This window comes from Mustela putorius, unplaced genomic scaffold (assembly GCF_011764305.1).
Source record: "Mustela putorius furo isolate JIRA1106 unplaced genomic scaffold, ASM1176430v1.1 tig00000508_pilon_pilon_pilon, whole genome shotgun sequence".
Lineage (NCBI taxonomy): Eukaryota > Metazoa > Chordata > Mammalia > Carnivora > Mustelidae > Mustela > Mustela putorius.
In genome coordinates, this window is record NW_025421402.1 from 18,800,245 (window position 1) to 18,823,570 (window position 23,326).

A 23,326-nucleotide genomic window follows, 5' to 3' on the forward strand; every position below is an offset into this window, starting at 1 on the left:
ATGTTTGAATTTTACTACAGCTGTTATTTAGAATCAGAAAAAAAAACCTGTAAGAGTATTAGCTGCAACTCTTGTGATTCTAAGTAAACTAAAGGCCTATTTGAAACGGAGTATGTACTGAGCAGCATAAACACAGTAAAATTAAAAAATACTGGAAACCAAGCTTCACTGTATCTACATATATAACATCTCCTCTGTGTGGCTCTCAGGGATCCAGAGATGGAAAAGTTACAGATATATCTTGCCAACCTTTCAAACTATTTTTACAGAGCTTACGTGCAAAAATCTCTCCTGATATTACTAATATTTTTCTAAATTAGGGATACACATACACACACACACACACACAGATATATATTTAAAGACCACAAATTCACCATAGCAAGCAAAACTACCCCTCCACCCCTCTACATGATAAAACTACTCTTGTTTAAGAATACAGCTTTCATTTACTTATTTAATGCTGTTTTCTACAAACAAGTAGTAAACTTGCAGAATGCCATGAACACACACCAACAGTTCAATGCTATACTGAATTTATATATGAGCTTGTATGAACTATGTTCCACAGCAACAAAAATGATTCCAGACTTGAATTTGTTTTATATGCACAAGATTAGCCATTCAGCCTAGAAATTGACTGTACCTTTTTTTTTGAATGATCTAAATAATGTCACAGCAAAATATCAATTCTTACAAAGTGTTTTAAAGGTTAAAAAATAATAAAGAACAATCAGCTAACTGATATTTTAAATTCTGTAATTTTTCTTTTATCTTTCCCTATGGTACTGGGGCTATCAAGTGGAAATGAATTCCATAGGGGATTACTAATGACGCGTACTTAACTTTCTTTGGTGAGGTAGGAAAGTTTGGATCTTATGAAAAAGAATCTATGAAATATCTAGGCAATTCTGCAGAAATAATTTAGTCCACCTGAACCTTCTTATTGTTTGATATGATTTCATACTATTGCTGAAGCAGAACGAAAAACACAAAGATCCTGAAAAATGGCTTTGTTACTTATAATGGCAATCGCAGAATGTTAGGAAGACTGTTAAAATGCTTTATGAAATGCACCTATAATCCCAAGGATAAAAAATATGTTAGAATGTGTAAGTGGTTTCCAATACAGAGAGAATTTTCTGTTTAAAAATTTTTATTCACATATGTATATTTAAAATAAAAGTTGTCTAAGGTAAACTTCTATTAAGTTTCAGATACACACCAGGTAATTTTTTTATAAGTATTATTAGTGACTTGACAAATCACTAAAATCATTTACATAATAATTTTCCTTTAGGTAAATGGAAGACATGCACCCCAAGGCAAGTAACCTGTCCACAGTCACATGGTAATCAGGGGAACGAGAGGACCACCTTTCTCTCTATTCTCTATTATGGAAACTATTTCTCTGTATGAAAAGTAAGAATTTTGCATACATGCCTAGAAACGAGCAATACTGCCCTGTAAGGAAGATTACAAGGCACTGCCATTTTTTAAATGTTTTACAGAATGACAACATAGAACATTTCCTAGAATTAAACACTTTCACGTAAGACAGAACTTTTTAAAAGTATTTAATTATGTAGCAGACAAGAGAACAAGCTCTGAGTTTGTTCTCAATGGCACCGCAGAAAAACCAGTGTCTTCTGTTTGGCAAAATCTTTTTTTTTTTTCCTTTAAAGTTTTGCTACTTCAGGGGACGCCTGTGTGGCTCAGTTGGTTAAGCAGCTGCCTTCAGCTCAGGTCATGATCCCAGTGTCCTGGGATCGAGTCCCACATCGGGCTTCTTGCTCAGCAGGGAGCCTGCTTCTCCCTCTGCCTGCCATTCTGTCTGCCTGTGCTCGCTCTCTCCCCCTCTCTCTGATAAATAAATAAATAAATAAATCTTAAAAAAAAAAAAAAAGTTTTGCTACTTCAGTAAACTGAATATATTTCAATTGGCAAATCTTGTCCAGTTATGTTGTGAGAAGCAACCTTAGAAAGTGAGTTGAGAGAAACCAAATGCTTCTAGGATAGTAAGAATGGATTAACAATAAACTGCAATATCTTAGCATAAATACTGTAAGTTTAGTACTAAGGCACGGAGAGCCAGCAGGAGGTCTTTAACAAAAAAACATCTTTACCCTTCATAAAAATTCTCAATTATCTACTTCTTTACTAGCAGTTAAAAAATTAAAAATAGGGGCGCCTGGGCAGCTCAGTCCTTAAAGCGTCTGTCTTTGGCTCAAGTTACAATCCTGGGGTCCTGGGATCGAGCCCCACATCAGGCTCCCTACTCAGCGGGGAGCCTGCTTCTCCCTCTCCCACTCCCCTGCTTGTGTTCCCGCTCTTGCTGTGTCTCTCCCTGTCAAATAAATAAAATCTTAAAAAAAAAATTAAAAATTAAAAATAGAATATTTCGTATAATGAGGAATAGAATTACTTACATTATCCGAGAAGGGTGTATCTGAATGAAAATCAACGGAATTTAACTGACTGACAGACTCATAAAGATGGAGTAACTTCAGTTTATTGGCACAAAACTGTAGCAATCCTTCGTCAACAGATTCAAGCTCTGAAAGGTGGAAGAAAAAAATACATTATAGAGATATATTTAATAGATTCATAAAAAGGTCTTTCTTTCATTAACATTCACAGTATTTTGTACTTCTCTGAGGTGCTAGTCTATTAAATACTGAGATACTTAAGCTATCACAGATTACTAGGACAAAGATAATTTTTCCATCATGGAAAAATGTCCCAATTTTTAAGTGTAATAAGGCACACTAGTAGTTGGAGGGTGGGGAGAAAAAAAGAAAAAAGAGCTATCTTAGTCTAATATTCAAATTTTTAAAAAATGATCTGAAAACAGCTTTGAAAATATTCTCCCTCACCCCTTAACTCATACGCTGCCTATTCCGCTCACAGACAGAGGACAGATGAACAGAAAGCTGCCTGGTTCTTGTTATCGTGGTGGACAAAGATACCACAATTCAAGCATGAACTCTGGACTGTAACAGTTTTATCCTCAAGGAAGGCTGGCAAAGAGACCAAAGTACAATTCTACTTAACATTCTCCATCAATCGGGCTTTAAAAAAAAAAAAAAAGAGAGAGAGAGAGAAAGAAATACTCTCTATATAATACATTCCCGCATGATAATTTTAGTATCTCCCATCTAATGTAAAACAACTATTCTTTTAAAAGGCAGGGTCTTTATTTACCTCCAAGAATTGGTATAGCTACAATAAAACTTAGCATATTCAGTAGGTAAAATCTTTAGGAATCTCAATTTTGGGTAGAACTTGAAACTGGTGATGATTTTATAAAATTCCAATAGTTATATTTGACTTAATCTCAGCCCAGTGCAAGATAAATTCTGATTCAGTAAACTTCGAGATTTTGGTAAAGTCCTGAGGGATGGGGAACTTTATAAGCACACTACCGTTTTTAAAAGAGGGATTTCTAACAAGTTGTATATACTAAAGAAATTCACAATTTTCTAAAAGTCAGCTTCAAATACATGTTGGAAAAAAAATCTCAACGTTAGGATGCCTAAAGTCTTAAAAGGGGATACTATATCTATTTATTAAACTACTTTTAAGTTGGCTTAAATATAAATATAAAGCTGGCTTTATATAATTAACATGACAAGCAAAAAGTCACAGCTAGATGAAGTGTACACATTACACACTACAATTTTTTAAATAATATTTTAATTTTTTAATAAACATATAATGTATTTTTATCCCCGGGGTACAGTTCTGTGAATCACCAGGTTTACACATTTCACAGCACTCCCCATAGCACATACCCTCCCCAATGTCCATCACCCCACCCCCCTCTCCTGACTCCCCTCCCCCCAGCAACCCTCAGCCTGTTTTGGGAGATTGAGTCTCCTGTGGTTTGTCTCCCTCCCCATCCCATCTTCTTTCATTTTTTCTTTTCCTACCCCCCAAACCCCCACATTGCATCTCCACTTCCTCATATCAGGGAGATCATATGATAATTGTCTTTCTCTGATCGACTTATTTTGCTAAGCATGATACCCTCTGTTCCATCCACGTCGTCACAAATGGCAAGATTTCATTTCTTTTGATGGCTGCATAGTATTCCATTGTGTATATATACCACATCTTCTTTATCCATTCATCTGTTGATGGACATCTAGGTTCTTTCCATAGTTTGGCTATTGTGGACATTTTTGCTATAAACATATGGGTGCACGTTCCCCTTGGGAGCATCACATCTGTATCTTTAGGGTATATACCCAGTATACACACTACTATTTAATACATGTTAGGTATTCAGAATAAATCGAATTTTGCTGGGTCAGCCAGATAGAGCATGGAGTTAAAATCCCAGAGTTAGAGATGTAATTCTTTTCAAGACAAATTTTGAACAGTAAAAAACAATCAGCTATGGGTATAAATTTACTCATCATCCAATTTTGGAAGTCCTTACTTACATGAGGGAAGTGGAGGAGAAAATGCAGATTTTCGGCATACGCTAACAGAACATTAATTCGTAAAGCGTACTTTTTAAAAAATCATTATCTCAGTCAAAACAAAAATATTTAAAGAATGATTCATCTACAGAAACAGCTCTCCTCCCGTAAAGTTAAATAAAGGACAGTGAAAGCAAGAAAATCTTCATGCTTCTGCCTTTCACACATGTACAACTGTAGCGAATGACCACTTCTCAGCATCCTATACTGGTCTCTTTACTGACAGTAGAAATACTTTAAAGAGAAATATTTCTAGAAAGAAACAACATATTCAGAGAATGCTCAGCTGGAGATCAGCTTCATACACCAAACAGGGGATAAAAGAGTCTCCAAATACAAAAGGCATGAAATAAGTTTCCTTATTTCTTACAGTATTTCCACACTGAAGTAACATGATGATATCATAAACAGGAATAGCTTTCGTAATCCAAATTATAAAATCTGCAGACCAGAACCTCTAATCAGTACAAACCCCATTACCTTGATTTTTTAAAGTATCCATTAGAGTCTGAGTGATGTTTCTAAGGCAGGAAAATGGTAATCGTTCACTTGCCAAAATGCTCTCCAAAGCCTAGAAGAAAGATATTGAGCAATCAGAGGGCACGGATTTTGTTTTTTAAATTTTGTATTTATGCCAACACCTTCACTACCCCAAATTTCCAAGAGAAGCTCCATCGTTAAGATGTTTTAATAACGTACACACCCGAGAAGGAGAGTTGCATCACATGTCTTATGCAATCAATTTCATCTCATGCCCCTTATGGTGGAATGGCAAAAAGTCCAGACTCAGAATGAAACAACCACAAGGAAACTGGCATTTAACAGAATGGCAAAGATGAAACAGGGACCATGACAAAATTAGTCACCAACAGGAAGAGTGTAAGTTTATACTCCCAGCATAAATGAAAAGCAGAGCTGTTACTGTTGTGTCAATGATGAAAGCTAACAACAACTTAATTACCACTTAAAGACTGCATTTGAGCATGGCTGGTGAAAGTACAGGCCCTGCAAGGTCTATCTATGTTCCCGACCTCACCCCAACTTCCTCTTCCTGTCCGTCCCTCAGAAGATACTTAACAAGACTTCACTACCAGTTCCAAAATCTCTCTTTATGCCTAAAGAAGCAACCATGAGAATCACCAATGGATAGACAGAGCAGTTAAAGTTCATACTTATCCTTCCGTATTACCCCATTAAACTCACTTTTTATTGATGAGAGTAAATAATTTCAAAAGTAGGCTGGAGAATGTAGCATGAGGTAAAGACTGTAACACAACCACCTCTGTGTGTGTGTGTGTGTGGGGGGGTGGTGTGAGTAAGAAATCGGCTCCGAGAGTGGCTCAAGAGCGTGGTCAAGAGCATGGTCAAGCCCATGATGAGGCAACTACATACATGGTGGATACAAAGAAAGTGACTCAAAAAGGCAAATACCCAGCAAAATGTAATTATTTCTGTTCTGTCTACCATTACACTAGCTAGCAGCTGGCTTGAACTTAGTCACTCTTCCGAGCCTAAACTACTGTTTTTTCCTTTAGTGTTGAAAATAATACACAATACCCACTACTAGCTTTTCCAGCATTTTTTATAAAATTCTTAGTTTCACATACAATTGAGAAGTATAATAATTATTTAAAGGTCAAGAAGACAATTTGTAGTATGCTCAACGTTCCCAATTTTGTTGTTTCATGATGTAAGAGAAGAAGAAGATGGTATCAAAACGGGAGGCCTGGTTTGGGTTATAACCCTCCCTTTCCACTACAGGTTCTCTAAACTACCTTTCTTGGATGCCCGCCTTGTCACGGGAATGTCATCTCTCATAACTGAGACTTCGCCCTGAGAAAAATGAGAACCAATTAGCCCTGTTAGTGGAATGGAAAACTTGACCAAAAGTCACAGGGACGTGGGTACCTGGGTGGCTCAGTCAGTTAAGTGTCTGACTCTTGATTTCAGCTCAGGTCACGATCTCAAGGTTGTGAGATCGAGCCCCTTGCCAGGCTATGCACTGGGCACTGAGCCTGCTTAAGATCGTCTCTCCCTCTCCTTCCGCCCTTCCTCACCCTTCTTCTCTTTAAAAAAAAAAAAAAAAAGTTACAGGGACTTGCCTGTTCTATAATAAAACAAAAGTATTTTTAAAAATGACTGCCACAGTAAAATAAAAAGGAATAAAAATTAATCAGCATTCCTGAAATTCTTCCACATATTTAACATTATTTTAGTTGTTGTGGATTATGAAACTGACGTCTTTGGTGAGGTCCCTACCTGAAAGAGCTTAAAGGAGGTAAAAAGGAAAAAACTGGTGAGCGAGGATCCAGGTACCGGAAATAGTGAGAGAACAGAACAAGTAACCACTAGCTGTCCAGTTCTGACTTAAAAGAGTAAGAATTCAGAGGTATCCACAGGGTCTGAAGTGCCTAAGAATTTACAGAGTGAGAAGGTGAGCAGCATTAGGAGGGGTTTGGAGAAGAGGGGGCGAGCCAAGGAAATCACAGCGAGCTGCTGTATCAGAACCGCAAACCTGGCAAAAGGCAACCAGTCTGGCAATACTATGGGACGCTGTGGCTGTGGGAGCAACAGGCCCCTTCCGTGGTAGGAGCGGGAACATAAACTAGTGCCAGGATTCTGAGAAGCAGCCTTTCAACAGCTGGTACAGCCAGAGAAGCCCAGTGCGCTACAATTCCCGAACATAAAGATGTGCAGTGCCCTACGTACAAGGATAAGCACGGTACCCCTGGGGAGAGCAAAGCCTGGAAACAACCTAAATGCCCACTGGTAGGAGCAGAGTGAGTCAAGAGTAACAGAAGACACAGCAGGGTCCACGGCAGCCACACGCGTCAACGGGGACACCTCGAAGAAACAGCTGAAGGAGTCAAGTTCCGGCGAGGAGACACGAGCCGGACTCCAGTGATGTCAAGTTTTAAAAGGCAGAAAATGCATCGACGTTTTATCAGAGCCATACAGAAATAATATAACTATTAACAGCAAAAGAGAGAGAAACACAAAATTCTGAACGCTCGTTACTTAAGAAGGGGAGAAGGGGCCTGAGGAGGGACTAGGAGGGCTCTTCAGAGTTCTTGGTAACATTCTGTGTCCTAAGGTGGGCGGTCCCACAGATGTGTTCATGATTATTACCTGAGTATATGGTATGTATCGTGTGTGTGTGTGTGTGTGTGTGTTTCAAACATGCACATGTGTGTAAGGTAATGTTACTTAATTAAAAAAAAAAAAAGGAGGGAAGGAGAAAGAGAGACAATGGGAGCTTCCATATGGGAATATAAAAAAGGCATGAATAAAAAAACAGAAAAGAGGTTAGCCTGTCATGTTTGGAGGGAAAAAGGAAACTAAAGGCTTTCATAAGAGAAATATGTCCTAGCTACCCAGCAGGAAAGTTCATATATTATACATACTCACTTGTTTCTTGGTTGCAGGGTACTTAATATCAAGAATTAGTTCCTTCATTTGTGTTTCAACCAAATCTACAAAGAGAAAATGAACTGAGGTAAATTTTTCATTTTTATTACAAGGGAAATTTGACTCTGAAAGAAGAATGCACTTACTGGTGGCTATCAGTCAGCTAAAGGACTTCCGGTTTCTCTCACAGTATTGTTTTCTTGTTACAAATTTTAATATCGCCCAGAGGGCATGCCTACTTATTTACAGAGCAATTCCAATAACAAATATACATGATTACTTGGACCTCATCTTACTTTGAGGAGTTTCAACAGCTCACAAATGAATGCAAATATTTTGATTGCTGCATTTAGAATACGCTACTAATTGAGAAAATGGACCCAAGAGTATGCATTATTATTTGCTGCAGGACACACACCGAGGTGGGGAGGTCTTGTTTTCAGCAGGGCGGCCAGCTTCTTGACTAGGTGCATGTCCTTGGCTCGCTCACACTTCTTGTCGCTAAAACAATAAATACAACAAATTCTTACAGAATGTAAATCGCTTTCCTTCTAAGTCTGACACACTCCAACACTTTTCCTTCATATTCTTCCTATTTAACTTTAAAGATAACTGTCTAATGAGAAAAAAACCACAACCAAATGGTAACTACAAAACAAAGAGCCAAACAAGGGATGGAAAAGTTAGCAGAGGGACCCCGGATGAATCTTACCTCAGTGCTAAATGGAAAGGAACACTGACTGTTTTCACACTTCCAGACACCGGATCAACAAGGCAGATCTGGTAAGTCTGCGGCTGCCAACTCTGACTGGTAACATTATTTAAGCCCATTATTTTATAGCCAGGATACAGAAGCCTGAGAAATGGCAAACCAGTATGGTAAGAATATTAGACAAAAGGAAAAATGCCAAAAGTTCTTTCATGATAGCGAGGGACCCTACATTATTACCAACTCAGGAGCACTAATAAGGCAAATAAACACTAACTGATACCAAAAGCATACGTAAAACGGATCCTGACTGGCAGAGCTCTGCCTTGATAAAACGGGCTGAAAATCAAAGGACTATGTAGCAACGGCAAAGAAAGGCTGCACCTCACTTCACATCACCAGCGCAGGAATCGGAAGGAATCTCTCCTTCTGAGCCTCCACAGCATACGTAAGGGCTGGGGATAAATGGCAGCACCACAGGAACTTTAGTAAATTCGGTAGTGTATCATGGCCTTTTCAGTAAGATTTTTTGTTATTAAATACTTAATCCTTAATCATATAGCAGGCGCTTGGAGGGAAAACCATAGTAACACTGCAATTCTCAAACAACTCGCAACCTAATAAGTAGCTTTAATAAAGACTATAATAAAAGCATTCCTTTTCGTAACCAGGAAAATGCCAGGGTTTGCCGCTTACCTGCAGTGCTTTCCCACGTTGAAGGCTCCCACTCTAGGTCCCTGCTGTGTGCTCCACACTTCTAAGATTCCTCTTCTTGGTGCATAGATCACAAGGAACTGAGCTACTCGGCTTGGACCCTGAGTATTTCCAAAAGGGGAAAGATCTGCCTTTTCTGGTACTCTTTCGTGGAGGTCCTCTATGATTTGGATCCAACCGATCTGTGCATCTCGATACCCTTACAGACCGAGGAAAAGGGAAGCTAATTAGTTAGCCTAGGGGCAACTGCAGCCTTCTGAAGGACTCTGGGGTATTTTAGCGAGGGGTTAAGAAAAGCTACAAAAATACATTATCTTTTTAGTATGAAGTATCTTAAACAGAAAAAGATAATAATTATAATAAATATAGAATCCATCACCAAGTCTTATTAAATCTTAGCATTTTGTTATATTTGCTTCTGATCACTTCTTATTCTTAAAAAAACACCAAAACAACCAAACAAAAAAACCCAGAGATCATTACAGCATCACGAGTACCCTTCCACAACGCCATGCTCGTTGCTCCTTCTCTTTAAAAAAATTCTCTCCCTTTAAAAAATCCAGGGGTATTATCAGGTTTAGATTTTAAATAAAAGTCCAATTAAAATGTAAGAGAAAGATCAACTTGATTCCCTGCTTTTCACGTCCCTCGGTGCCATGCAGACAGGGAGAATACGGTGTGAGGTGGCGGCAGGAAGCCCCAGCCCATACGAGAGAGAAGTAGCTGACACTGTCCTGCATCTCAGGGGCGCCCCTTCCACAGGCAACTGACCCTTCTCGTCCGAGTGTGGGGGAAAACTGCACCCGCTACAGAAGGAAAAGCAGCAGTGCCAGCAATAAGATCGCTATAGTGGATCTGGCCCAGATGTAACTCGTGTAACTATGTCCTCTATATTCTGGAAAAGTCTTGCTGAAATAACCTTCATGTTATTTCAGAAGACAAACACTGAGGAGAAATGATGTATCTGCAGCCTTCAAACCTGTTTCTACAGACACTTAAACATGTAACAGGTAAACACTGCAGGAATTCTCTGGAAGAAGGTGACAGTGTTCTCTGTCCGTCCAGAGTAACTTAATGTCCTCAAATCCATTACTCCTCACACGGCTCAGTACAGACCAGACTGCATGATTACTGTGGTTTCTAACTAGTAGTCTGTCTGTGCTGACATGTTACTACTCCAGATGATTCCAAAATATGCATTCTTCCCTCTTCCTTGGTCAAAGAGATGCTATCTTTTTCAGGTGGACAGTGTGCCTAGATATTTACAAGTCTCCCTTATAGATAGGTATGACTATGTGACTAAGTCCTGGCTAATGCACTGCAGAAAAAGCTTGACAGGAAATCATCTTCACAGTGAACAGGCTCAGTTGATAGTTCCTCCTCTTCCTTTCCGCCTTCCTGGAATGCAGATACAAAGGCTGAAGCTCCAGCAGCCATGTGAACCATGAAATAACTCTGAGTGGGGAAGCTCAAGAAGTGGAACTGGGCTCCTGAGGATGTCGTGGGCATCTCGTATCACTCCTGAACACGGGTCTTTTATTAGCAGCTAACTACAACTCCTGACCAAGAAACTTAAGAAATTAACCCAAGCATATGGATATGGACATCGTGTCAGCAAAGGTGGGTTTTGCCATCTTTAGTTTGAAAGATTTAGTATTCTAGATTTGAAGAGAACATCTGACTTAAACATGACCTTATGAAGTAGAATGAATGTAACAGGGGCAAGAAACTGATTTCAGGAATTTGACAATGACAGTGAGAACTAAAAAGTATACAAGGAAGAGATTAAAAGTGCCTATAAGTTGGTCAAACTTAAAGGGTGGATCAATTGGACTACGATCAAGCGCTACTGAAATGAGTTCATGCTAAAAAAAAAAAAAAAAAGAAGACAGCATAAACATAACAAATTAAGCAATACTGTCCACCAGAAACTAACGGATGATAATACTGCTCAACTACTTGGGTAAAAAAGCAAATTAACATTTTTTTTCTGGATTTTTATGAGGAAGTACCTTTCCACATGCGTATCGCAATTCCTCTAGCCACATCCAATAAAATTACTCTGCCAAAATCATCTGTTACTGCTGCCAGTGTGTTACACGGAGACAGACATATACTTTCACCATGGCGTCTAGAATCTGGAAGTCCAAATCTGGTATTTAAAAGAAAATAAAAAGCTCAAATCAAATTCCGGTCTAGAAAAAGATGACAGAATCATGAGCTACATAAACAAAATAGGCCAAATCTGTTTTTATATAAAGAAACATAGGGGTGCCTGGGTGGCTCAATTGGTTAAAGCCTCTGCCTTCGGCTCAGGTCATTATCTCAGAGTCCTGGGATCAAGCCCCACATCCCCGAATCAGGCTCTCCACTCAGCAGGGAGCCTGCTTCCCCCTCTGCCTCTGTACCTACTTGTGATCTCTGTCTGCTGGGTAGATAAATAAAATCTTTTTAAAAAAAGAAGAAGAAATATAAACCCTGCATAGATTAACAGTTAATTTATTAACTAATCACACCAGACATTTTGCAACACAAAGTGCATAAGAAGTTTCTTCCATTATAAAATAAAACACCTAAGTTTTATTTCATAGATTTTCTATATAGATATCTAATCTTTTATTTTTAGAGACTATCAAGTATAACAATCTTTTCTTGATTAACTGTTATATCATAGTAAACAGCACCCTCACAACCAATGAAATTTAGGAATACTTTGCTCCTACGCAGGCATCTTTTGTCTGATTTAAGTTCATATTTCTAATCTCTTCTTTCTGCTAGATACCATTATCCTGCTGACATCAATCTTTCTACCTCAAGAACTTTCCCTCTACTAAATAATAAACAATGATAATAAGTATCTCTCAAAGGTTGTTGGTCTAGAACCAATCGTACTTTAGCATGGAGCAAAGTCCTGAGACGAGGTACTCCAATGCTCTAACCTACTTGGGAGGCACAGGGCCATCTGGCTTATTTCTTGATTCTTCAGTGAATTTAGAAAATATGAGATGTTATCAGATTTTTAAAAAGATGAGAAAACCTTAGAGAGGATCATCTTCAATAAATTTTAATAACAGATAATTAGTTATACCTGTTAGGTGAAGAACATCTGCAAGCAGGGCATGGTTCTGGTTCCCTTTATGGTAGTATTTTACATTAGGTAACAAAAATGATTTAAAAACAAAATCAATGGGGCGCCTGGGTGGCTCAGTGGTTTGGGCTGCTGCCTTCGGCTCGGGTCATGATCTCAGGGTCCTGGGATCGAGCCCCACATCGGGCTCCCTGCTCCACAGGAAGCCTGCTTCCCTCTCTCTCTCTGCCTGCCTCTCTGCCTACTTGTGATCTCTGATGTCAAATAAATAAATAAAATCTTTAAAAAAAATAAAAATAAAAATAAAAAAAATAAAAAATAAAAACAAAATCAAGCAAAAATCACACTCTCTCACCCCAAAACCTGACACATCCACTATCCTAGAGCACAACGGAAGTGAACGAAAGAGCACAGCCCTGCCTTCCGAGGAGTGCCTGAAGGCATGGGATTCCTTGTTTTATGTGTTTTTAAAGAAATCACTGAGCACTTTTTAAGTTTATACAGCTTACTGACAAACTATCTCAGCTCTTTAAAAAAATTCAACAGCTCTCCCAAAACAAATTTTCTTGCAACTTAAATTAAGCTAAGGTTATAGGTATTGGGGGAAAACAGCCCACTCGGCAAATACATACTGAGCACCTCCCACAGGCCCGGGAGGCGGCTGTGAGCCAAACAGGCAACAACCACCCTCCTCGAGGAGTTCATATCGTGACAGAACCTCATGAGATCGGCACAGCAGCTAAGTGCCCTGAAAGACCAGAAGTTCAACAGCACTCCTGCTAAAATACAGAACCGCGAGAGGAGCGTGACAGACTTGCCTGACAGCCAACGGGGTGGCCGGCTCGACCTTTGGCTTCTGCTTCTGCACGGCTTCTTCTTCATGCTTGCTTTTCCAACCAAGCCAGCCACTGCACAGAAAGGAAATGGAGAATTAAACCAGCGCTCCCGGCATTTTAACGTGCAGACGACCCAAACAGTTGTGAAAACCACCCAGGTAACTTTACAGACGCACAGATAATACAGCTACTTTTACCCGGAACGGTGCTGGAATTACCTGGCAGCGTTAAATAAAGCAGAAGTGAGTTTACTTGCGACCGCCAGTGCCACGTGAGACAGTAACGGTTGGGTGCTCCCCTGGAAAACAGGATACGCCGAAGAGAAAACTCAACAGCTGACAGAGAAACAAAACACGCTTTCTAGGCAAGGCTTACTTTTTAAAATTTGTGAAAAGCTGTAGAGCCTGTACTAGCAAAAATATGCAGCATCTTTCAGACCATATGACAGAAGCTTTATCTTAGGAGGTAGCAATAAAACCAAAAGTTTCAATTCTAGAGTTGAACAGTAAAATCGCTAGTCTTCTGTTTGTCTCCAGGATTTTCCTCCTTATATTGTAATTAACTTAAAAGTTTAAACTGGGACATTAAGATGGCATTATTCTAGCAGGACTATGGATTTCTGATCTACATACAACTGGCTCCTGTCCCTCCTCTTTTTTTAATATATATTTTTATTAAAGTAAAGAGGTAGTCTGGACAGTTCTGAGAAGGTTGGTTTTTTTAAGCAAGAAATCAGAGACACCAAGTCCAGCACCCAGTGGTCCCCATTACAGGAGCCAATTTTCACCACTTACAACAACCATGGCTGGCGGCTTTACAATTTGCGATTTACTCAAATCCCTGGTGGGCCGACATTCACAACTCTGAGCCACCGATGACTGCATCAATATTTAAAGACAAATCAACTGTCCAAGAACCTGGGGCATCAGAAACACAGAAGTCTTTTCTACGCTGACTTTGGTACCTTCTCAGTTCCCCTAAGAATTTAGAAGAAAGTCAGCGGAGAGTAATTTTAGCTTCCAATGAAACTTAGAAATGTAAACTGCTGAATCTTTCTAAGGCTAACTCACAATATTCCACGAGAGGCCTCACTCGTGATCAGTGAGGAAACTGTTACCTCTAGCGCATAGAAGAAGCCAGTAAATGGATTGGACCCGACAGTGATGTACTGCGACATGGCGGGTGGACTGTTTTTAATTGCTGCGTTAAATCCCCCTATGTTGGAGGCAGTCTTCATTTGGTCGAAAGGGGACAGAGTCATAATACCTATTTTAAAACATCAACAGCAACAACACGTGAACAGAATGCACTAAAATGACACTCATTTTAGGTCATTAAATTTTTACATCAATTCCATTCGAAGCTACAAACTGCTTAGTTTTATGTAACAGAAGTCATTTTTAAAGTACAAAAAATCAATGTCATAAGCTATTCATAAGATATTAAAAGTGCCATCTAGTCCTCTAAACCATAAAATGCTACAAAAACAAAATTTAAATATTAATTTTCTAACAGATACAAAATTCAAACAGTACAAAAGTATAGTCTACCTAGATCTCCAGGTTTCAGTCAGTTCTTAGAGGCCCCAACTGAAACAGTCTCTTTTGCTGCTTTCCAGAGACGTTGTACATACATAAATGACAGTGGTTGTGTGATTTATTTAATAACATATCAAGGAGACATGCCTCATTCTTCTTCTTCATCACTCACCCACGTAACTGATTGGACCTACTGATGGACATCTAGGTGGCTTCCTATCTTTTGCCATGACAAACGATGCTGCAATTTATATCTCTGATATGTCTTTGTGCACCTATAGAACTCTTCCTGTATGGAAAATTCTTATAGACAGAAGTGTGGGCTCAGAGGGGATAACATTTTTAAAAATTTTATTTAATACTGTTATATTGCATTCCACAGAAGTAGTGTTAACTCCCCCCACAAAGCGAGAGAGCATCTGTGCTCCTACACCCCTCCCAACCCAGCAAAAACACTTTCGAACCTTTACTTTGTAGTCCAGAAATCCCCAACTTTTCTAAGGAAAAGTTAACTTTTCATTTTCCCCAAGGCTCTAAGAGCAAAAGCAGAGAGACTGAATGCTGGCACCCACATGCCTATGTGGAGTAGCAGAGGACAAACCAAGATCATGTAAATTTACCTGGATGGAAGGAAGAGACGGGGGTGGGGGTAGATAAGCTTAAGACCTAGGAAGTAAAGACGTACTGCTAATGCCAACCTGTGTGGACTCAGGCGCACATATGGGACCTGGGTTGTCATATGGTCCATGAAGATACCCAGTTGGGAAGTTCGGAACTCAAATACACATAGAATGGAGTAAGAGTTATCCTAATTTTCATACATAGGTATCGCCTCTACTTTGCCTGCAAATGGTCAAAAAACACATTGTTCCTGAAGAAGAGTCCCAGGAAAGGAAATACTTTTAGGGAGTTCATGAGCAAACCATTTGCTGGATTCAGGGATTAAACTGTTGCAGAAGTTGGACTGTGCGGAAAGATCAGAATGCCTGGCTCACATTCATGAATGAATTCATGATTCAAAATACAAAATGTTTTTACTGTATGATAAAAGTTTGCATAAGTTTTGCCTGCCTCTACCAGAATGAAATCAAAGGGTGAATTGTGTGGCATATAAATTGAAATTTAAGCTTTAGAATAACTTCTCTCCATACTCCCACATGCTGTAGGTGGAAGTATAAATTGCTACAAGCTATCCAGAGGACAATTTCCCAATACGCACCCAAATTTTAAGCAGGTTTATTCTAATTTGTTCTAAAGAGACGGCTGATCAGTTCTTCCCATCCTTACCGCTGTGATCTTCCCCTTCCCACAATTTCAGTCATCCACTGTCAGCGCCCCACACACCTAAGATCCTGTCGTCAACTCTATAGCCTTTGAAGCCCTGATTTCAAGCATACCACCTTTTGACAACCACCTCGTAGCTTTCCATCTTACTCTACTAACCCCCTAATATTCCACAATTTCATCAAGAGTTTCATTCATCCTACCATTTTTTCACTATCAAGCAATTTCCATGTTCACTCCCCTTCTTATCTGACCTAGACTTGTGTTCCATCACAACCATTCTCTTGCAGACACCCACAAGGGCCCTGTGTCTCTCTCACACACTCACCTGGCTAAATCCTAACCTGGATGACCTAGACTTTCCGTATTCTCTGCTATTTAGAGCAGAACAGCTGATCATTGCCGATGGGGTGGTGGGGATACATCTGGGTTTCAGAGTAAGGTTCACAAACAATTTTAGTATATGTGCTGCCGAAGCAAGCACTAAGGTTCACAAACAAATGGACATCCGAGACCAGCCCCAAATCCTATCCTGCTTGACCCCTCTCCCCCATGCCTCCGTGACTCTCCTCTCCCACAGTCTACAGCTGACTATACCCCTGTGTCATTATCTAACACACTGTCAGGCTCTCTATACTACAACCAAGTGATGGGATCCAGAGGTCTGCTGTCTTCTGAGTCACCAATCCTAGCATTATTTTTCACTGATTTAAGGCAAATGAAGATACAGCTGATTGACAGCCCCCTCTTCCTTCTACCATATCCTTCCAATATACACATATTTCAATTTTTTAAATTCATTCACTGTTTTCATTATTAAGAATGATGTAAACATTACTCACTGCTGAGACAAGCTACCTACTGTAATTACATTTCCTTAGATGTCAGTTTTTTAAATTTCCTGAACATCTGAGGCCTTTCCACACTTTGCAACACCTTAGCATAAATATTAACATAATTTATATTATAAATTATAATTTACAGTTAAAAATACATATTAAAATACAATATTTCTATAAACAGAATGCCAACTTGAAATATAATTAAATATTAAACTATTAAGAATGAAATATTATCATTATTAGAATATTCATACTAATTTAAATCTCAATATAAAGTTCCACAAAGTCAAACTCATTGGATGATTTCCTAGGTCCCCATTATAGTGGCTAAAGAAGTCCTCTTTGACAAAATAGTATTTGAGCAGAGACCTGAATGAAGTGAGAGAGAGTCCTGTGGCTAGCTGCGTAAAATTTTCCAGGCAGAAGGAGCACCAGTTACAAGTGCTCTCAAGCGGGAAGATACTCGGTGCGTCTCAGTAACAAAAAGAAAATGAGCACGGTGGAAACACGGGGGGGCCAGTGGGGGTACTAAAGAAGAGAAGGTAAAAGACGTACTGAAAAACCAGGCAATGGCAGGCCTGGTAAGCTTCTGTCAAGCCTTTGGATTTTATTAGGAATAAGATGAGAAGCCGCTAAAAATAACATTTTGTGCAAAAGAGTAACAAAACATGACTGACATTCCCAAAGGATATTAGCTGCTAACTGGTGAAAAAATTTTAAAGAGGGAAGAAAAGCAGCAGAAAGACCAGTTAGAATATTTTTTTCTCTCAATAGTTCAGGCAAGACATGATGGTGGCTCAGACCATGGCGCTAACAGGGATGGAGATGACTGTGGTCAGACAGGAAGAGACGAATGGGAGGCTGGATGAAAAACACGAGAAAAAGAGGGGTCAAGGATGACTCAGTCTTTTGATGTGAGATGACAGAGAAGAAACAGAGGGGAACAAGTCTGGGGAGGAAATCAAGAATTCTGCTTTGGATATGTTACGTTTGGATATCCAGGTGGACAAAAGTTCAACAGGATCTGGAGAAGGAATGTGAATTTTAAGGAAGTGGTCAAGACTGGACATAAAAATGGAGATATGTGATCCAGTTTCTTGTTCTTGTGTTTCTAATTTTTGAAAGTAGGGGAAGGAATATTTCTCCTTCCACCTACTCCAATCTGGCCTTCATCCTCACTGGTCCGCCTAAAGTGCTCATATCATACTCAACGAAGAGCTCTACATTGTCAAACCCAATGGACCCTCTCCCTTTCTTGGATTCTATGAAGCATTCCACAGTCAACTGTTCCCACCCAAATTTTTATCAATAATCTGGACTTCTTCCCTAAGCTTTAGACATGTATGTCTAACTGCCCACTTGACACCTCCATTTGAATGTGTAATTGTGTCAAAAGTTAACCTGGAAAAAATATAACTCCAATCTGTCTACCTCAAACATCTTCCTTCTCCTTATTCTCATTTTAGTAAAGTCTGATCATCTACTCATTTGCTTAAATTTAAGAACCAAAAAAATCCTTAAAATAACAAATTAAAAACTAAGAAATCCTCGAATCTTTCCTTTCTCTTTTTTCTCAAATCCATCCCTCTCCAAGTGCAAAATATGTCTTTATTCCATCTACCCTCTCCAACTCCACGGCGCCCATCAGAGGCAAAGCCATCATTCTCCCCTCCTGCAACAAACCCCTTCCTGGTCTTCCTGCCTTTACTTTTCATTTTACAAACCTCTCTCTAAGCAGCAGGTCAGAAGGATGGTTTTAAATATTCCGTATCTAGACTCCATCAATGACATCCACCATACTTAGAACAGAATCCAAACTCCTTACCCTATGTGATCTGACCCTAGTCTACATCTCCAACCTGACTTTGTCCTGTTGATCCTTACATTTACAATCAAGTCCTACTGACCTTCTTCCTGTTTCTCAGGATGGTGAGGTCCCACAGGCCTAACTCTGCGACTTCCTCTGCCCAGAGTGCTCTTCGTCCACCTCTTCACGCAGCTGGCTCCTCCTCACCCTTCACATCTCAGTGTGATGGTCACCTCCCTGGAGAGACCTTTCCTCCCCAGTCTACCTGAGGGTCCTCTCTCTTTACTCTCCATCACAACCCTCTGCCTATTTTCTTCATGATGCATACCAACATTTCAAAATTACCAAATTATTCATTTGGTTTGATCGTTCACGGTTTGTCTCCTGATTACCAGAAAGTAAGCTTCATCAGGGCAGGGTCCTGTCTGCCTTGTATGTCTAGCTCCAATATTAATTAACACCTAGGACATAATATTCATTTCTTTGTTGGATGAATTAATCAAAACTTCACATAAAGACGCACATGCAAAATAAAGTACATTGTACTTTTTTAAAAAAAATCATTTTGTAGGCTGGGAGATACATGAATAGACTGATAATTTCTATCCAATCATAGTTCTTAGCCTGTTGCAATGTCCCGCAGTTCAGTTAACAGAACAGGGAAGCTACCCTGAACTGCACTCAACACTTTGGAATTTTGCAGCCAAAAAGTGAAGACAGACTAACTGGCTGCCAGTAAAGTGCTGACTGCAGAGTGTTCCACAGAACTGTGCAACAATAAACAAAGAGATCTCTGTGTCAGGTATCTTCTGTCTAACCCTGCAGGTTCACACTCCTTCCTTTTCTCCTCACCCACGCCCAGGGGCCAGTGTGTGTCCATTATGTTCACCTCCACTTGGGTTCAGACAATGGGAAGCCTCATCAGCAGATCAAGGACAGAAAGGAAACTGAAGCCAGGACACCTATTTCCCTGTGACATTTGTGCAAAAGTCAACCTGCTCTTAAGATGCTGATTCTCCTCATCATCTCCAAGTTCTGGAATACTCCAGGCCGTCACCCCATTTGGCCTGGGAGTGATTAACAGCTGGGCTGCTAAGAACCCCCGAGATGCTGTACCATCCCTTACGGTTCTCCTACACCACAACTTCCTAAGTAGTTTCTCTATAAATAAAACGAGTTTCAACTGTCCTATTTCAAGGGTGCCATCTGTCTTCTATTAGAACCCTGATAAAAATGTGTATTTAGCAAAACTGATTGGAAGGCTCTTTAAATACGTTGATTAGAAACAGCTACAGTCTAGTTGGTATGATATAATCCTATTTATAAAAAACTATTTCTGTATATAACCATATATATACACACACACACACACACACACACACATGCATTTCACATACAAGTCTGTAAGGAGGTTTACCAAAATGCCAATGGTGAGTATCTCTGGATGGTAGGATGAAGTGGGTGTTTTTTCTTTTTTTCTTTGTATATTTATGTACTATTTGAATTTTTTAATAAGCATATATTGATAAACAGAAAAAACAATTTTTAAGTAGTATTTTCTTCTCCACTCCCATTTCTACTACCTTCATTCAGAAACTCATCACTTCTTACCAAGATAATTACAGCTTCCTTACTGTGCCTAGTTTCTAATATTGACCTCTATATTATAGCCTGCAAAAACTTCCACGAAAGTTATTTCTCAAACAGGCTAAGTGATACTACCATTCTCTTGCTTAGAATGCTCCAATGCTTTCAGTGCTGCTAGGCGAAAGATCTAAAACTCCTCTGCACAGTACACGAGCCCCTTCAAAATCTAATTCCTATTTACAAGCTTGCTGGCCAGCTGGCCTTAGTGCCCATTAGTTTTCCAGCAGACAGCGCATTTCCACCCCCTGGCCTATGCACGGGTCGACCAGATGCCTTCTCTGTGCTTGTTTTCCTGGTCAAGTCCTACTCATTCTTCCAATGTCAGACCGAAGTCAGCTTCCTGCTCCCTGCTTCCCTCAGGGTCAGGGGCTTCTCTGCTCCCACTCCTGCTGGTCCCCTCATCTACTACTGTTGTAGTCCTGCAATTGTTTTCACACGTGTCTTCCAACTAAACTCATGCTTCCTGGATGAGACCAGATCTTTTCGTTTCTGTGTTCCCAATGCCCAACAGAGTGAGTTTTCAAATACGCTTGCAAGAAGAAATCCGTTTTTATCTATATTCTGCTGGTCCAAAGATTGTATTTTAGAAGACTGATCTATATGGTAATTTCATGGATTGAACTTATCTGCAAAACAATTTTAGACAAATAGTGAAAGACCTAAAACTGTTCGATACTGCTGCTGAAGACATAATTGTTAAAACTCCCACCACTTCTTAAACACATACACCTATGCTAATCTGAAAGTCTGTAGTAACTTCCAAATGTCTCACTAAAGTCGATGCATTTTCTTTTCACATAAGAATAAATGTACATTTCTCATAAATGAGACACAATTAAATTTCAATTTAAAAGTGAAAGAAATAAACTGCATAAAAATTTGAACTGGTAATGCTTACCAATACTAGCATGATCAATAATAGTGTCAATATCTTGGAGACCCCATTTCTTATAAGCTAACGGTGGGGGCTGTATGTTCTCATTGCCAGATGCTGCAGCTGTTAAAGACAAAAACCAAACAACCCAAACTTAACTGTAGTGGATGAAGTTTTACAAAAAGCCATTAAAAATGTGATAACTTGTTTACTCTAAAATTTAAATGATAATGAGGAAGGCAATGCAAACAAGGTTAAAGTGAAGTTTATTGATGCCAAGACAATACGTGTAAAATGCAAACATTACGGGTAAGTTGACTGTCACAAAAGGTTTTTCAGAACATTCACGTAATGGAGGAGGCTTATTAAAAATCCTAGACTATTACTAAAATTTAAGGTGAATTCAAACTGCAAATTGATGACAAAATAAGCAATTTCTTCCCCTGGATAAAATCCTGGGAACAGCTACTCGTGTCTTAACTTGGTGAAAAACTAAAGCTCTGATGATTTGCCTGGCAGGAGCACACATCCAGCAAGGTCTCTAAGGCAAGTAACCAAGGTCAGCCTTGATAGATACGTTAGCAGTAACAGCATTACCAGAAAGAATGAATAAAACGCCCGTCACTGCTCAGTATTTCTCCCTAGTGAGTAATAAAAAGAAAAAGCAGTATTATACCTCTTGCCACAGGTTCAGGCACAAGGTCCTATTTATCAGTAAATTCTCAAGCTACATTTTAGAATACAGCTGGGGGCACCTGGGCGGCTGTCAGTGAAGAGTCTGCCTTTGTTTGGCTCAGGTCATGACTCCAGGGTCCTGGGATCCAGCCCCTCATCAGACTCCCTGTTAGGGGAGGGAGTCTCCCTCTGCCTGCCGCTCCCCCTGCTTGTGCTCAAATTCTCTGTCTCTGACAAATAAAACCTTAAACAACAACAACAAAGAAACAGGTAGCATACAAAAAAAAAAAAAAAATACAGTTGGATTCTGGTTGCTTATTCCAGAAAGTACTGTAATAAGTGAAATATATATTCCTCTAAGCACTTCAGATTTGATAGTAAGGCCAAGAAAAGAGAATTTTCCTACATGCAGAAATAAAAAGCACAACAATTTCTTGGCTACGCCATCAGAATTCTTTTTAGAGCAACTTATAAGAGGGCACTAAATGTCTTACTTCCTTCCTAGAGACAAAATGGCCTTATGGTCTTAGACAGAAAAATAAAGAGGGATTCAAAAATAACAAAAATTAAATATCTCACAAAACTAGTTTCTAGTTTATTTCACTGACTGAATTCTTACCTGCAGAAAACTGCCAGTCTCTGTAGGCATATATATTAATGGTGACTATTTTAAATGACCTCAGGATAATGCTTATTGTGCCTAAATTTAAGTAATTTAAGATTATGAAAATAGGTGTAAACATTCAAACAAGTTCTGGCCTAAAAGAAAAGTATGTACTATTAAAGGCCCACATAACCAAAACTTCAGGATTTTACCAATCACATCAATCTGCAAACAAAACAAACTTTGTTTTAGGGCCATTAAGGCTCCCCTACCCAAACCTTGAAGAAGAAAAGTCTCCACTAATCCTGGTATTTACCCTGGGTTTAATTAAGGCTTTTCTAAAATTGGGATCTTAAAATCGATGACGTGTTTTTCTCTGGCAGCATTTTTGCTGCTTTGTGGTACATAAAATATGAGTGCAGCTACAAACAATAGCATCTTGAATTCGATGAAATACAACTCTGTTCTGTATCCTCGTAAGAAGGTCAACTCTGAGTAGTAGGACTAAGAACTCTCGATTATTTGTGCACTTTTCACCAAGTTTGGAAATAATGTAGTTGTCCATATACACACTGTTCAGGCCTCCAACTAGTCCATTCAGGAGTGTTCCACAGTAGCAAAAAGCTAATGTTGACTCCCGGTTGCGTATTGCCTACTGGCGGGAAAACTCCCCCCCGGCACATATGATGAGGGAGCAGGAGGCTGGCTGAAGACAAAGCAAAAGCTGGCGCCTTGCACCCCCCTCTCCATCCGCTCCCCTTCAGTCATATGTGTAGCATCCCTCAGGCAGCCCTGACTGCCATGAACAATAAG

General features: G+C 39.5%; 1 protein-coding gene and 1 non-coding gene across 5 annotated transcripts in view; both read right to left on the minus strand.

The window, feature by feature from the left end:
- Positions 1-23,326, minus strand: part of RAB3GAP2 (RAB3 GTPase activating non-catalytic protein subunit 2) — a 95,964-nt gene that overhangs the window by 31,337 nt on the left and 41,301 nt on the right. For 3 of the 4 annotated variants that reach the window (XM_004751455.3, XM_004751456.3, XM_045081165.1), the window contains exons 9-19: positions 21,259-21,357; positions 14,360-14,508; positions 13,461-13,540; positions 13,225-13,314; positions 11,331-11,470; positions 9,301-9,517; positions 8,608-8,751; positions 8,314-8,396; positions 7,896-7,960; positions 4,968-5,058; positions 2,430-2,557 (exon numbers count right to left, since the gene is read on the minus strand). In XM_004751455.3, the coding sequence (XP_004751512.1) occupies positions 2,430-2,557; positions 4,968-5,058; positions 7,896-7,960; positions 8,314-8,396; positions 8,608-8,751; positions 9,301-9,517; positions 11,331-11,470; positions 13,225-13,314; positions 13,461-13,540; positions 14,360-14,508; positions 21,259-21,357 (1,286 nt within the window). The remainder of the gene's footprint in view (positions 1-2,429; positions 2,558-4,967; positions 5,059-7,895; positions 7,961-8,313; positions 8,397-8,607; positions 8,752-9,300; positions 9,518-11,330; positions 11,471-13,224; positions 13,315-13,460; positions 13,541-14,359; positions 14,509-21,258; positions 21,358-23,326) is intronic. The other variant, XM_045081164.1, reaches the window with a different exon arrangement.
- LOC123392363 lies at positions 19,277-19,408 on the minus strand. The gene has a single exon (XR_006607094.1). It is a non-coding gene; the product is annotated as a small nucleolar RNA SNORA36 family (small nucleolar RNA).